We start from the raw sequence: 16,598 nt of genomic DNA on the forward strand, positions 1-16,598 counted from the left end.
TAACTTAAGAGCGACAATTTCTCTTCTGTTGAAATTACTAAACTAATTTGTTTGCTTGGCAAAGAACTCGGTCGAATTAACCATAATTCGATCAATTGCACCGAATCTCCGTTAAGTCAAAAACAACAGAACCGATTTGTTGATTTTATTAGCACCATTTCTTTCAGTGTAAATGCAAAGCTCTTAAGCCAAAGGTCAAAGGTTAAATTTCACAGCTCAATATACAATGTTTAAAGCTCAATGGACAGAGCTTAAATCTCAATGACAAAACTTAAAGCTTAAGGTTAATAATTCCATGGTTCAAATCTCAAATGCCTAAGAAGTACAAAATATTGAATATTTACTTGACGTGTTTTTGATTTTTGAAAATATTTCGAACTAAAATTTTTGTAAAGGGGCGTCGAAATATCCTAAGCCTAAGTAATTTTAGCCGTTTCGTAACAAGTCACGCCAGCTTTCCTTGTTTCGCAATAACTGACGCCAGTTGGGAGCACTAAGGGGGAGGGGGCAAGTCTTGCTCCACCTGCTGTTCCAACTCAATGGAGGTCTCCCGCTTCCTCTGATTTCAAGCCTTGGTGCCGACTGAACTACTTTCTTGGCCAGAGCGTCTTCGTCCATTCGCATAACATGACGTGGCCAGCGAAGCCTTTGGGTTTTTATACGCTGCACTATCGTCATATCTTTATGAAGCTTATACATCCCAACTATACCTTTTTTGATGCTCGCCGTCGGCATCACGGGCAGTACCATAAATCTTCCGGAAAACTTTTCACTCGAGCATGACTCCGAGCCATGCATCAGTACAGGTATGATGAGCGACTTGTAGAACACGATTTTTGTTCGTAGGGAGAGGACTTTACTTTTCAATTCTCTACTCAGTCAAAAGTAGCACTCCGTTTTATTCCTAAGCTGATATTGTTTTTGCTGTTAATGTTGGTTCCCAAATAGACAAAATCCTTCACAAGCGCGAATGCACCGATTCGTTTTTGGATGATACCAAGTACTTCGTCTTGTCCTCATTTACGCAAAGCCCCTTATTTGCTGATTTAAATAATTTAAAAAAGCAGAACTCAGAGCGCAGCACTATCTACTTTCCCAAATTGCATACTACAATTATCCGATTTAGTCCAATCAATGACCTTCTATTTTGAAGGGTTCTCCTTTCTTTTTACTCTCCTTAACTAATTGCTTCCTTTCATATATTTCTACCTGGGATGTTGGATCTCTCGATTAATATTTTTTCGCCATTAATGTTGGTTCCCATGATCATCATCAATAAAGGATTATCTTTTTACCCGAGGCTTGTTGTTGCTTTTCTTTGGAGTCGGTTTGATGTGACGTGTCCCAAGCCCAGCGCACAACGTGCTCAGGTGGGGGGGGCGGGAGCGGGGGTGAAAATATTACTTGCTCGTTTATATAGCGAGCCGCTTGATCCAAGACAGAGAGTCGCACCTCGTGGTGGACGGACGCTGCTGATGAAAGTTCCCCTGGCTAGCCCTTAAATCGATTATGTCAGAGTGGCCTAGCCAGGTTGTCGCCTTCTCACATTAGCTCGCCGTTTAGTGGCTACCCAGAGGATACTTGGCCGCAAGCGACCGGAAGTAGTGAGCTGCTTGAACCGCATGCAAAATAATTGCTCTGGTCATTCTCCTTTAATTTGATGCTGGAGACACTCATACTAGCTGCAGAACTTAACCGCTCTGAAACAATATTGTATAAAAGCGTGCAATTACTGGCATATGCTGACGACATTGATATCATCGGCTTAAACACCTGCGCCGTTAGTTCTGCTTACTCCAAACTGGAAAAAGGAGCGGTAAAGATAGGTTTGATGGTGAATGAGGACAAAACGAAGTACCTGCTGTCATCGAGCAAAGAGTCAGCGCATACGCGCCTTGACAACCACGCTACTGTTGGCAGCCATAATTTCGAAATAGTAAAAGACTTCGTTTATTTGGGAACCAGCATCAACACTAGCAACAACATCAGCACTGAAATCCAGCGAAGAAACAATCTTGCCAATAAATGCTACTTTGGACTAGGTAGGCAATTGACAGGTAAAGTCCTCTCTTGGCGAACGAAAATCATACTCTACAAGTCACTTATCGTATCCGTCCTGCTATATGGGGCAGAAGCATGGACCATGACAACAGCAGATGATGCGGCTTTGGGAGTGTTCGAGAGAAAAGTTCTTCGAAAGATTTATGGACCTTTACGCGTTGGCGATGGCGAGTACCGAAGAAGATTTAACGATGAGTTGTAGGAGCTACACGCAGACATCAACATAGTCCAGTGAGTTAAAACGCAGCGGCTGCGCTGACTAGGCCATATTATGCGAATGAAAGATGACGCTCCGGCCAAGAAAGTGTTTCTATCGGAACCCGGCTATGGAACCAGAAAAAGAGGGCGACCCCCCTCCGTTGAGAGGACCAGGTGGAGAACGATTTAAACTCCCTTGGTGTGACCAATTGGAGCCCGTTAGCAGAGAGAAGCGTTTAAACGGTTAATTGCCGATTAAGGAAGTAAGTAATGCTGGTTCCCAGATGGGCCAAGCCCTTCAGAGTTTCAAGCAAATCTACCCGTTTTTTGTCAAAATATCACAACCTTTGGGCAGTTAGTGGTAAGCTTTTGTGCAATGATTCACGGCTTACGGCATTCCAGTGGAAAACAAATAGGAACAATTGAAAAATTGCGAAATAGTTAGTACTAAAACTTTGCTTAACAAACTAACAAAGACATAAAAGGATAAAACAAAATGTTTAAAGGGAAAAGTACACAAAATGTCAAAGAAAAAAGTCGGAAAATCTGATTACTTATGTGCTAGCGAAACGCATTGCTGGCAGAGAAATGCAAAGAGAACCAAATGCTATCAAATGAGACATAAAGCTGACATATAATACGCATTAGGGTGGATCAAATAGTTTGGTTTTTACAAAAGTTATTACAAGATCCTGTAACTACTTTTTTGCAGATTATTATGTAGTTCCGCTATAGCAAGTCGCCTTGTACGAAACCTCGTTTAGTTACGAATGGCTTGAACAGGTCCTTTCCGATCCCTAAGAAAATAATAATAGGTCAAAAAATGGGACCAACGGCGCTAATAGGAATAAAAAGAAAATATCGCATGTAATTGGAACACCCTAAGGCATATGTGTATTTAACACCCACACGTCCTAACAATGATGCATACTTTTCATTTCGTTAGCATTTCTATTACTGTTATTTTTATTGTATTTACCCAAGGATTGACAAATTAAATTAAGTTGAAATTTATATGCAAATCAAAGTGTGAATGAATGAGCTAAAACTGCTTGCTCTTTGCTAAAATAATTCCAAAGTTATGTCGTAAATCCAATTTTATGCTAGGACACCCACAGAGCTGACTTGCGTGTGGGTCGAAGAAGGGTTATTGTTTCGATTCACTTGTAAGTATTTAGTACTTTTCGTTTATTGTATGTATATACAGATAGGATAAAGGCGCTAGCAAGTAGTCAGACAATTAACTTTTCTTACACTTTCAAATTCCATATATGTATGTCAAAATATACATCTTCGTTGGCGCTCAACCTCAAAGGAGATTTTGGCCGTCGCGCAACAAGTCCCGCCAGCTATTCCTGTTTCGCAATAAGTGACTCCCATATGGGAGAAAGAAGGAAGATCAAGTTTTCCTCCACCTGCCTTTCAATACAGTGAAGGGCCCCGTCTATCTCTGCTTGCAAATATAGGCGAATTCTTTCTCAGTCGGATCGTCTTCAGCCATTCGCATTACTAGTTTTCGAACTAGCTTAGATTCCGATTGTGGAAGAAACAATCAATATAAAAGTCCCAGCTTCTAGCTTGTTATGATTATTGTGTTTTTATACTCAGTTGAGCAGAGTATATTAACTTTGATTGGATAACGGTTGGTTGTACAGGTGTAAAGGAATCGAGATAGATATAGACTTCCATATATCAAAATCATCAGTATCGAAAAAAAATTGATTGAGCCATGTCCGTCCGTCCGTCCGTCCGTCCGTTAACACGATAACTTGAGTAAATTTTGATGTATCTTGATGAAATTTGGAATGTAGGTTCCTGGGCACTCATCTCAGATCGCTGTTTAAAATGCACGATATCGGACTATAACCACGCCCACTTTTTCGATATCGAAAATTTGGAAAAATCGAAAAAGTGCGATAATTCATTACCAAAGACGGATAAAGCGATGAAACTTGGTAGGTGAGTTGAACTTATGACGCAGAATAGAAAATTAGTAAAATTTTGGACAATGGGCGTGGCACCGCCCACTTTTAAAAGAAGGTAATTTAGAAGTTTTGCAAGCTGTAATTTGACAGTCGTTGAAGATATGATGATGAAATTTGGCAGGAACGTTACTCCTGTTACTATATGTATGCTTAATAAAAATTAGCAAAATCGGAGAACGACCACGCCCACTTTAAAAAAAAATTTTTTAAAGTCAAATTAAAAAAAAAAGTTAATATCTTTACAGTATATAAGTAAAATATGTCAACATTCAACTCCAGTAATGATATGGTGCAGCAAAATATAAAGATATAAGAAAATTTTAAAATGGGCGTGGCTCCGCCCTTTGTTATTAAATTTGTCTAGGATACTTTTAATGCCATAAGTCGAACAAAAATTTACCAATCCTTGTGAAATTTGGTAGGGGCATAGATTCTAGGACGTTAACTGTTTTCTGTGAAAAAGGGTGAAATCGGTTGAAGGCACGCCCAGTTTTTATACACAGCTGACCATCTCTCCTTCCACTCGGCCGTTAACACGATAACTTGAGCAAAAATCGATATATCTTTACTAAACTCAGTTCACGTAATTATCTGAACTCACTTTGTATTGGTATAAAAAATGGCCGAAATCCGACTATGACCACGCCCACTTTTTCGATATCGAAAATTACGAAAAATGAAAAAATGCCATAATTCTATACCAAATACGAAAAAAGGGATGAAATATAGTGATTGAATTGGTTTTTTGACGCAAAATATAACTCTAGAAAAAACTTTGTAAAATGGATGTGACACCATTTAAGTAGAAGAAAATGAAAAAGTTCTGCAGGGCGAAATCAAAAGCCTTTGGAATCTTGGCAGGAATACTGTTCGTGGTATTATATATATATAAATAAATTAGCGGAACCCGACAGATAATGGTCTGGGTCACCCTGGTCCACATTTTTGTCGATATCTCTAAAACGCCTTCACATATACAACTACCACCACATCCTTTTAAAACCCTCATTAATACCTTTAATTTGATACCCATATCGTACAAGCAAATTCTAGAGTCACCCCTGGTCCACCTTTATGTCGATATCTCGAAAAGGCGTTCACCTATAGAACTAAAGCCCACTCCCTTTTAAAACCCTCATTAATACCTTTAATTTGATACCCATATCGTACAAACAAATTCTAGAGTTTCCCCTGGTCCACCTTTATGGCGATATCTCGAAAAGGCGTCCACCTATAGAACTAAGGCCCACTCCCTTTTAAAATACTCATTAACACCTTCGTTTGATACCCATATTGTACAAACGCATTCTAGAGTCACTCCTGGTCCGCCTTTATGACGATACCCTAAAATGGCGTCCAGCTATAGAACTATGGCCCACTCCCTCTTAAAATACTCTTTAATACCTTCCATTTGATACACATGTCATACAAACACATTCCAGGGTTGCCCTATCTTCATTTTCCTTCATGGTGATTTTCCCTTATTTTGTCTCCATAGCTCTCAGCTGAGTATGTAATGTTCGGTTACACCCGAACTTAGCCTTCCTTACTTGTTTGGACTTCTCTTCATGAGGCGCAGAAAATTACTGCCCATATGCTAGGAAAATATAACAAGCTAATGTATCATAACCTCTGTTGCCTTGTTCATTTGGAGAATGTAATGCTGTCCGTCCATCTTTGAATTTCAATTCAGTATACTCGGTTTCTGACACTGTATAAAACAGAGATCGTCGGCTGCCTTAACCACACATCCATACCTACACCATTGGGAAGTGAAGTGAAGTGAAGTGAACGCGAAAATTTTGCTCGGCAAAAAAGCCCAAATAAAAGTGGTAAACACGCGAGGAAAAAAATTCCATCGGTGCAACGTAAGTTGGTATAGGCTGTATCTTTGTATACAGCCCGGTAAAAGACCAAACCTGCGCTGGTAAGCGAATCGATTTATATTTTAAAAAATCTTATATTTTCCTATATAACACAAAGAAAAGAGCGCGAAACTGTGACCCACATAATCAGCTGTGTGTGGTGGGTTTAGCGAACCTTCTCTTCTCTTTGTATCCAATCCTTCGCCCCACAAGCGAGACGAAGATATATGCGTAGAAGCTTGCATCAAAATCGATGCAAGCTTTTGACTTCGCGAAGCTTCTCACCACAAGTGAGCTTTTCAAATAAGCTCTTTTAAATTAAACAAAGCCTCTAGCTATAGGGTAAATGAGGCATATATAACATACCATAATATGATAAACACCTAATATTACCTAAAAATTAAAGTAAATTAATAAAATAAAATAAAATAAAGTAAAATCAACTAAAATTCGGTAAAATAAAGCGGAAAAAAACAAAAAACAAAATATAAAAAAAAAAAAAAATAAGTAAATAAATAAAGAAACAAATAACCAAAAATATAACTAAATAAATTAAAATCATAAATATAATGGAAAATAAGTACAAATATAACATAATAATAATATAACTGAAAAGAAAAAGAAGAAGGGCAATATGAGAACACCACCAATTGTCCCTGTTGAAATAAACGAAGACAGCAGTATGAACCCATTCGCCAGGAGGTCAAGACTTACGCAGTCGCCTCCACGTTCCGCTCCACCCATTAGTGCTTCTTCGCAGAGACTGAGCGAATCAGAGCCAGTGGCGGAGGGCGGATCAGACGATGAAAATCCTTTCCAGTGCCTCGGAAAGCTCATTAAGGAGATGAAGGAGTTTGTAGGAAGTGGAAAACGCACCATTAACCAAAACCTTCGGGATTTGGTCAAGGCTATTGCGATCTCCTACGAGCAAGCCACGGATGCGCTCAAGAAGACGAGTAATTCTTGCTGGGAAGTGAAGCAGTCACAGACTACCCCATCTCGCGCGACGCAAAAAGGAAGAAAAGCTTGGCCTGGATCCACAGGACAATTCCTCACATAGAGGTCCGACGCCTGTTTATGGAGTTCACTGAGGATCTGCTTGTGTTTTTTGGCTTCATACGGCTGTGTGACTCATTTCTCAGGTGACGCATTTCCTTATAATGCTTACGGAGATGACTCCTTAAGCTCCTGGGCGGTGTTGGCTCATTAATCAGATGTCTGTTGGGATGCTCAGGCTTCTGGGTATTCAACAGGAACTGTTTGGTTAGCATTTCATTTCTCTCCCTGATGGGGAGTATTCGAGCTTTATTAATTAGATTATATTCTGGGGACATAAGAAGACAACCCGTAGTGGTTCTGAGGGCAGTATTTTGGCAGGCCTGTAGCTTCTTCCAGTGAGTAGTCTTTAGGCTTTGCGAATATATCGGGGACGCGTAGCATGCAATCGGTTGGCAAATTGATTTGTAAGTGGTAATGAGCGTTTCTGTATCTTTTCCCCAAGTACTGCCAGCAAGAGATTTGAGGATTTTAATACGGCTCTGGATTTTCGGTACAATTGCGGCTGCATGCGGCGGTATACCACATCCTTTCCACCTCTGATTTTAGTGGTGCGCACCCTTTGCAAAAGAATTGACCAACCCGAGGCTCTTAGGTTTGATTTCCTCAAAATTCGTTCGGTCTTATTTAGGCGTGTTGCTCTTCGCTGATCGCTGCCCATATTTTTTCGCCTGCAACCCCTTAAACATCGAAACTTCCTGTAGCGAGAATTACTCGTTGTATAGCTCCAGTTATTGAATTGTTTTCAAGAATCGAGATAAATATGTACTTCCTTATATCAAAATGATCGTTCGTCGCAGCCACTTTAGCTTGAGTAAAAGTGGAGATATCTTTACAGAATCTGGTATTCCGGGCATCTTCATCCAAAATAGATAAGTATTGAAAATGGTCGAAATCGAGCTATAGCCACGCCTACCTTTCCGGTATAGAAAATTTCGAAAAATTTAAGAAAAAATTCTGTAATTCATTACGAATGACTGATAAAGTGGCACCGCCCATATTTAGAAGAAGAAAATTTGAAAGTTTTTCAAACCGTAAGTCAAAAGCCGTTCAAGATAACGTGTTGAAATTTGGCATGGAGTTTGTATGCATAAAATTTATGTAAATTAAAAAAATCTGTTGACGACCACGTCTATTTTTTAGAAAAATTGATAATGAAACTTGATAAGTGAGCTGTGTTTATGTCGAAAATGGATATTTTGAAAAGTTGTGGAAAATGGGCGTAGAACCTCCCAAATTTAGAAGAAGAAAGGTTAGAGATATCATTTTGAACTTAAGTGTCTTTACAATCATGTATACAGTTTGTAAAAATAAACAGAGTCGGTTGTAAAATTGCGATAATCCATTATCAAAGACAGATAACGTGCTGAAAATTGATACACTGAAAGAAATGGTGCTAGTAAAATCAACAAATCGGTTGTGTTGTTCTTGACTTAACGGAGATTCGGTGAAATTGATCGAATTACGGTTAATTCGACCGAGTTCTTTGTCAAACGAACAAATTAGTTTAGTCACTCCTAAGTTAACAAAATTCTGTAAAATTTACAGATCCCTGGTCAATCTAACTGATTTTTCTGTAAACAACTGATCTCACAGAACATTTCAACAGCGATCAACAGTCAATACAATCAAAATTTCAAAGAGAATTTTACGCTCAATGCGCTCTCTACTTGGTACTTATGACGATGGTGCCACTTGTTTAAAAAAAAATACCAAAATAAGAAAAGCACCAAATCGAAAAAACACACAAAATGGGAAAACAACAAAAAACTAGTTTTTCAGTTATCAATACAAAACGAAAACCCCTTTTTTCAATTTACTGTGCAAAAAATTATAAGATACCGGAACACCTATTTATCGGGTACAATTTTGCAACTTCTCCTCCATTGCGCCCTCTTGTTGCAAAAGTTTTGTTTTATCGAACAGGATTTTTCCAAAGTTAGTAACATTTTGTTCAAGTTTTTACGAATTTTCACTCACGCGAACGAATTTAATAAGGTAATAAAAACATCCTTTTTTAATGTTGATGTTTCCGACAACATAAAAGTTTGAGTTGTTTTGGAATCGTTTCAACTTAAAGTGTTATGAAAATTAAACTTGCAGAATTACATGTAAAGTTACTCCAGTGGTGAATTACCTTCTAGCGATTTGATTCTTTACTTTTCAATAACTTACAAGTTCTCTGTTTAAAATGGTATGTCAAACATTAATACAAGCTTTGTTCGAAACAATCAAGTGTGGCAACTACATGCGATAGAAGAAATTGAGAAAGAGCTAAGCTGCAACTGAAAGAATTGAGAATCAGTTTTGTGACTACTATTTTCATTTCTATTTGCAAAGCGAAGTTCAAAACTATAAATTAAATAAATTATATTATATATAATTATATATAAAAAATATATAATTATATGAAAGTGTGTTTAATAAAACAAAATAATAAAGTGTACAATGTTTAATGTGTGCCAGCATATTTGATGTAAGCCCAATTGACGTTCGGCTAGTTAGTGCCACCGTGGTGTGATGGTAGCATGGTCCGCCTGCCGGTTCGCACCCCGAGCAAAGCAACATCAAAATTTTAGAAATAAGGGTTTTCAATTAGAAGAAAATTTTTCTAAGCGGGGCCGCCCCTGCCATGAAAATCTCTCAGTTGCCGTTCGGAGTCTTCATAAAACATGTAGGTCCCGTTCGGCCAATTTGTAGGGAAAATCAAGAGAGCACGACGCAATTTGGAAGAGAAGCTCGCCTTAGATCTCTTCGGAGGTTATCGCGCCTTACATTTTTTTATTTATATGGCAACATAGGTACTTTCGTACAAAGCTGTCGCAACTACTTTTTTTGTTCATTTGACTACTAAAACGGTCAATTACGAATCAACGATTTGTGCGCAGTTGATACTATATAGTTGATAATACAACTATATATTTTTAAAAATTTTATTTATTTTATTTTAAAATATTAATATTAACATTGAAAATTTATAAATACACTGACACTAAAATTTTCGTTTTGAAATAATATTCAAAAATAAAGTAATTCAAAAAATAATTTACAAAAATAAAGTATATTTATATAAAGTAGATAACTCCACATTTACTCCTTGTATTGGATCGTGTGCACATTTGCCGAAACCGGTTGATAGTCTGCAATTGGTTCAGACAACTTAATAAAAATTTTTTTTTTTTTTTTTTGGTAGCACGTCACTTAGTTGCACTTCTATTTGCGATATTGTATTGTTCAGTAGCTCTGTGATACGTAAAGCGCCACATTCAGCATTTGTATCAAATATAGATTTAAAAATTAGGTCCGTTGGTAGAATCGCCAATATATTTCGTGATTAACCAAATATTTATTTTATTTTTAAAAATTTACTTTTGTTTATTTTTGAGTTTAAATATTTTCCAACTAATTAGAATTTTCTTTTTTTTGAAGTTATTCAAAAATTTCAAGTTAACATGAAAACTCAATTAAAAATTATTTTAAAAATTAAAGTAAATAATACAAAGTAGTTAGCACTATAGATACAACATCTTGTTGCGATGGATAAAAATTAATAGAAATTTCGGTTGAATTGACCCGTGTTTCGGTTGATTTTACCAGTCTTTTTCTTTCAGTGTATGTGAGTTGAGTTTTTACATAAATGATAATATAATTGAAATAATTTTTTTTTTTAGTTCCATCATGAAAACACGCCGATCTTACTTTCAGGATGGCATAGAATCACTATACAAAATTTCATAGCATTCCATGTTGTGGTTCAAAAGTTATAAGTGCCCAAACGAACAGACATTAGCTATCATCCGGTGGCAAAATCCTGAGCCAGATAAATAATTTGCATGTAAATGCAACAACAACGATTTGAGCCAGATAAATCCAGATAGAAGTGTGGTTCAATTTGTGAGCCAGATAATTTGTTAAATACTTCTTTTTAGGTTGGCAACGCGGCCTTTAATATACCGACTTTTTCAAAACTAGATGTCGCTGCTTAGCCTTTCGCCGTATGAGTTAAATGAAAAACAGAGGCGACATCTGCCTACAACATTTCACGTGTGCGAAAATTTCACGACATCTGCTTCTCAAGTCTCTCAATGATCCAGAGCATTCCCGTGAGAATTGAGCGTGAGCCGGAGCTGTAAAACTCACTGAAAGACGGCAATTGAATTTTGTAGATATATGCCGTCTTTCAGTGGGTTTTATGCTCTGGATCATTGAGAGACTTGAGAAGCAGGTATCGTGAAATTTTCGCACACGTGAAATGTGATAGGCAGATGTCGACGCTGTTTTTCATTTAACTCATACGGCGAAAGGCTAAGCAGCGACATCTATTTTTGAAAAAGTAGGTATATTAAAGGCCGCGTTGCCAACCTAAAAAGAAATAATTAACAAATTATCTGGCTCACAAATTGAACCAGACTTCTATCTGGATTTATCTGGCTCAAATCGTTGTTGTTGAATTTACATGCAAAATTATTTATCTGGCTCAGGATTTTGCCACCGGATGATAGCTATAGATTTGAGAGATAATTATCTAGTTGCTAGGAATGGGACATATGTGAACGTCTAGATTATCTATGTGGATCAATGTACATTAGTGCTTATGTAAACGTGGTCTTAAACTCATATTAATATTTACCCATTTTAGATAGATTTTTTTTTTTAATTTATTGTAAGTATGGAATCATAGCTCGACTAACATTTTGTTTCTAGAATAATTATTACATATATGACGGGTATTTTGACTGGACACTGCATTCTGGCGTCACATGCCTTTAAATTAGGCTTGGTTAGAGATAGCAGATGTAGGAAGTGCGGGCTGGAGGAGATAACGATCGAGCACGTTCTGTGTTCGTGGCCTGCGCTTGCCAGGCTAAGACTTCAGCTATTTGGAGTAATACAGCTGTCAGATCTAGAAGCAGCAAGTGGCTTAAGTCATAGATGCTGGGTTTTGATAGGGTTTTCAGATTGGTCGTTAAAACAAACTTCTGGTAACACTGCGGACTCATTTAGTCTATGTGAGGTCCTTATGGACAAGCCAGTTCAACCTAACCTAATTATTCCTTGTTCCATAATTAAAGTAGCTTATTCGTCAATTTGGCGGCCACCGTGGTGTGATGGTAGCGTGCTCCGCCTAACACACCGTATGCCCTGGGTTCACACCCCGGGCAAAGCAACATCAAAATTTTAGAAATAAGGTGTTTCAAATAGAAGACATTTTTTCTAAGCGGGGTCGCCCCTCGGCAGTATTTGGCAAGCGCTCCGGGTGTATTTCTGCCATGAAAAGCTCTCAGTGAAAACTCATCTGTCTTGCAGATGCCGTTCGGAGTCTGCATAAAACATGTATGTTCCGTCCGGCCGTCGTAGGGAAAATCAAGAGGAGCATGACGCAAATTGGAAGAGCTCGGCCTTAGATCTCTTCGGAGGTTATCGCGCCTTACATTTATTCATTTATTTATTCGTCAATTAGACAAAGAAATTCGAGTTAAGTTTTAAACAACGCTTAATTAAAAAAAATGATTTTAGAACCTTTTTTGAAATCGTAAAAGATGAAAATAAAGTTCATAACGTGGATTTATAAAGTTCTGATAGTGTATTCTATGAAAAAAATATTGGAATTAAAACGAACTTATTTGGTGGGTTTTGGTAGTGAATTTTGGCCCTAAAATAAACATATTTTTTATTTACTCACCCCTTCGCCTATACTCGTTCACATCCATTTTTTGTTAAGATTTTTTTCTATACTCCGCGTTTTGATTCTCCAACGTACTTTCAATCCCCGTTTGCTGCAATATTCCGCTTAGCTCAGTTACTGAAGACGTGGATCGATGTTATCAAGCCTCTGTGCCAGCGTGAAGAGTGAAAAAATCGATACATTTTTACTATTTAAATAAACAGCAAAACAACAAAATTTTGCTTGCATTAGATATCACAAATCATAATCTTTGAAATTGCACATTTAACTTAGCACAAAATTCAAAAATAATTATTTGTGGTTTCTAATGCAACTTCACGTAGACAAAATGAAATTTCAAATGAATAAAGAAAAGTCAATTTTCATTTAACAATAGAATAAAGAATAGACTTGAGCTTACACGTCTGACCTATTATTTGCTATGTAACTCAACACTTTCTTTCATTGGTTGGCAGTACTAAAAAACAAATTCGCGTATAGAATTCGCATAGCTCATGCAAATTGACAGAGGTACGAAGGTATGTAAGTATTAGGGATGATAGGCCCGTTATAGAAATATCACTTGTGTGTTTTCTTTTAAAAAAGGAGCTGCAGAAAGCAACCCATGCATTCTGGCAGTAGCTTCGTAATAAAATATTCGATTCAATTCAGTCATGATCACAAATTTCTCATGATATTTTCGGTATACGGTACATACTTGAAAATCACTGGTACCGAATGACAGTTTTGTTTGTATATAAAATATGAGAGCTTGGCTACATGATTCAATTACTAGAGGTTTGTTCTTCAATGATGACATATCTTTGACACTCCCAAATTGAAAAACCTGGACGGGTTGCTTTACGAAGTAAGGAAAACGGGAATAATTCAATCCCCTTCAGTGAAATTTTAGTAGACAAGTATCTTTGGTAGTATATTAGTAGTGATAATAAATTTGTAAATGCCAAAAGTTTTTGGAGAAATAATTCATTTTCTACTAAATGTTTCGTGAATCGATAAAGTTATGTTCGTTTGGTCATTCTTTCAGAAATTGTTTGAAGAATGCCGTACGTTAGAATTTTATTCAAAAATGCGCTATCTCAAATTTGTTTCCAAAACTCCCTACATGAGCATAAGTGCAGTGCATTTTGACATAAGAGGGAGTTAATGAAAAGCATTCTGAGATGAAGCGTTCTTCAATCTAACTCTAATATAGGGCAGTTTTGTGACAAATCCTGAATTGGGAAATTTTTGAAAAATATTGTGATATAGCATGATTTTGAACAGGCAGCCGACATGTGGTGATATGCTACTCAGCAGCCGCAATGAACTGACAAAAACAAAAATAAAAGAAAATGGCTTTTTGTTTAAGAACTTTGACAGAAGAGTTAAGCTTTTGTGCGGCCCTGCTACACAGGCAGTCAGGGAGTATTCACCTTTTTATTCTGAAATTTTGGAAAGCTCTTTTCCGTTAAGTATTCATGGAAGCGTTACGGATAAACCGTTAATTTAGAATATTCGGATTACGTTCATTTGATATTACCTCAAGAGGTCCGAATATGCATAATTGTCCAAATATAAACCGATTCTCCAAATTCTTAAATGGAGACGAAAGTTCCGAACATACGCAATTAATAGAACAAAAGGTCGACTTTTAATACGCGCCCAAAATTATCGATAGATGTGTCAAAAGACGCGTATTGACCTCGATAACAATAATTCAAAGGCGGAAATAAATATTTTAGCTCGTTCAAAAGATATTGACGAAAAATTGAAAAATGACCCCGGGTTGCGTTGGTGGCCTTCAGTCGAGCTTATAAAAAATTACCCTGGCCGGTCCACCATTGAGGTGGGATCAAAATTAAGTGCGTGCAAAATCCCTTTGTACACAAAATCTTTTTCAGTGCACAAAAATATTACAACAACCACATGAAAATTGCCAACTTTAACTGCAAATATCTCCGGACAGAGAACAATTTTTCTTTTCCGTCACCGCTCTAGATATTTTTGGACGCGTATTAGTAGTAGACTGCTATTCTAGACTTTAACTGAATAAGTTAACATAGCCAATGAGTACATTACGTTATGGCATCTCCATTATTTTCTAATGACATTTTTACGTGAATCGATTTAATAGTCGAGGTTTTGACGTTGAACGATGAATTTTGAATTGGTTTAGGTTTCGTATGTTCATATGTAGGTTTACGAGAGTGCACGATCCCTTGGTGTCCGTACTTTTCATAAAACCTATCTTCAGCTACACTAATAGATAATGGCATAGTTAATAAATTCATGATAAAATTAAAATAAATATTCTAAGGAATTATGCAGTTAAGTACTTATCGGGTATTTGTAAACTGATTGCTTCTTATTTCTACTACTAATATTTTTCGAAAATTCGCAAAGAAACACCACTGTTAACGGATGTCAATTCGATTTGGGAGCAAAACGGCTGCAATTGTCAAAAATGAGTCTGTCGAGCAAATCTCTTGTGATTGAATCATGGCTTGGCTAAACAGAAAAAGATTACAATTCTTTTAACGTTTTTTGTTTGTTTGTGTTTTTTCAGTAGCAGCGACTTTTATCCGGGACTATGACTTGAAAGTGATAAAAGAGCAAAAACGTCTTAGCCACAATGCTGTTTTTTGTTTTTTTATGGGCATTTGCATAGCCGCTTACGTAACAGTTTATGGTGCTACTTATCAGCACGAACCAAAGGCTTGTGACTTTATATTATAGCAGCCAATTATTCTTGCGACAAAAGCTGTGACTGGAGCTGTGATTGCTATTATTGTTAAGTTCAATTGCAAACGATATGCAGATGCCGTAGCAGTCACAGCGATTTCTTCTAAGCTATCGCTGGGATTTAGCCTGGTATTTCAATCGCTGTAACAAAATCGCAGATACATGAAAATTTGCTACCTCTATTGACTTGTTAACTTTGGTGGTCGTCGTTTTTAAGTCGTCACTTTTCAAAAGCCTACTACGTTCGAAGTAGAACCTAAATACAAGATTTACTCTTAATTGCATATCTAAAGAGGAATACGATACGATAATTTCATCATTCGTTACCGATATTTTCTATACTGTGAGAGCGACTTTGTATAACTTTAATAATGTTTCACTTATCAATAGAAGCAAATGTCTACCAACAATAAACTCTCTAATAGATAAGGTACTCCAGGATGTAAATATATGCTTAGCCATCTGATGTTAGGTATTAGGTTGAATTTTGGACGCCAAATTCGACCAGGTCTAAGCTATTATGGTATACAGTAATCTTTCATCGCAAGTCCAAATAAAGTAGAGGACGATGAGAGTATTCACGGAGTGGAACTCTGAGATGTGCTTAGGCTTTTCGCCCTTACTTACGAATCGGGCATTTACTGCGACTGTTCAGATCATCCTTTACAATGACGTCCTTATTTGGTGGACAACCACTCAAAAGATAATTTTGCTAAACAACTAAACTGGCGTTAATATATGACTGACGATGATGCCGACGTTACCTTAGCAAAGTCACACGGGAGGAATCTGGTAATAAATTGCAACGCCAATGGCAACAAGTAACTCTGTTTCTAGGAGTAGGGCATCCAGAGGCAGTTCAGCGTGAGCTCTATGTATAAAACTACAAGAGTGAAAAGTCGCTTACGCTGCGGACGTCGTAAAGCTTATCACTGGTGAACTCCCTCTAACAAATTGTTGGCTTATCAGTACAACAACAAGTGCACAGAATTTTTTTTTTTCTATTGTGACCAAAGGCTTGAA

At 37.2% G+C, this 16,598-nt stretch overlaps 1 protein-coding gene across 2 annotated transcripts in view; it reads right to left on the minus strand.

Moving 5' to 3' along the window:
* Hdc (histidine decarboxylase) overlaps window positions 1–13,196 on the minus strand; it is a 32,142-nt gene extending 18,946 nt beyond the window's left edge. The window contains exon 1 of one of the 2 annotated variants that reach the window (XM_067774872.1): window positions 12,849–13,196. In XM_067774872.1, the coding sequence (XP_067630973.1) occupies window positions 12,849–12,876 (28 nt within the window). In that variant the 5' untranslated portion in view covers window positions 12,877–13,196. The remainder of the gene's footprint in view (window positions 1–12,848) is intronic. The other variant, XM_067774873.1, reaches the window with a different exon arrangement.
* Window positions 13,197–16,598: the final 3,402 nt, after the last annotated feature.

The sequence above is a fragment of the Eurosta solidaginis genome, chromosome 3 (genome assembly GCF_040869045.1).
Source record: "Eurosta solidaginis isolate ZX-2024a chromosome 3, ASM4086904v1, whole genome shotgun sequence".
NCBI lineage: Eukaryota > Metazoa > Arthropoda > Insecta > Diptera > Tephritidae > Eurosta > Eurosta solidaginis.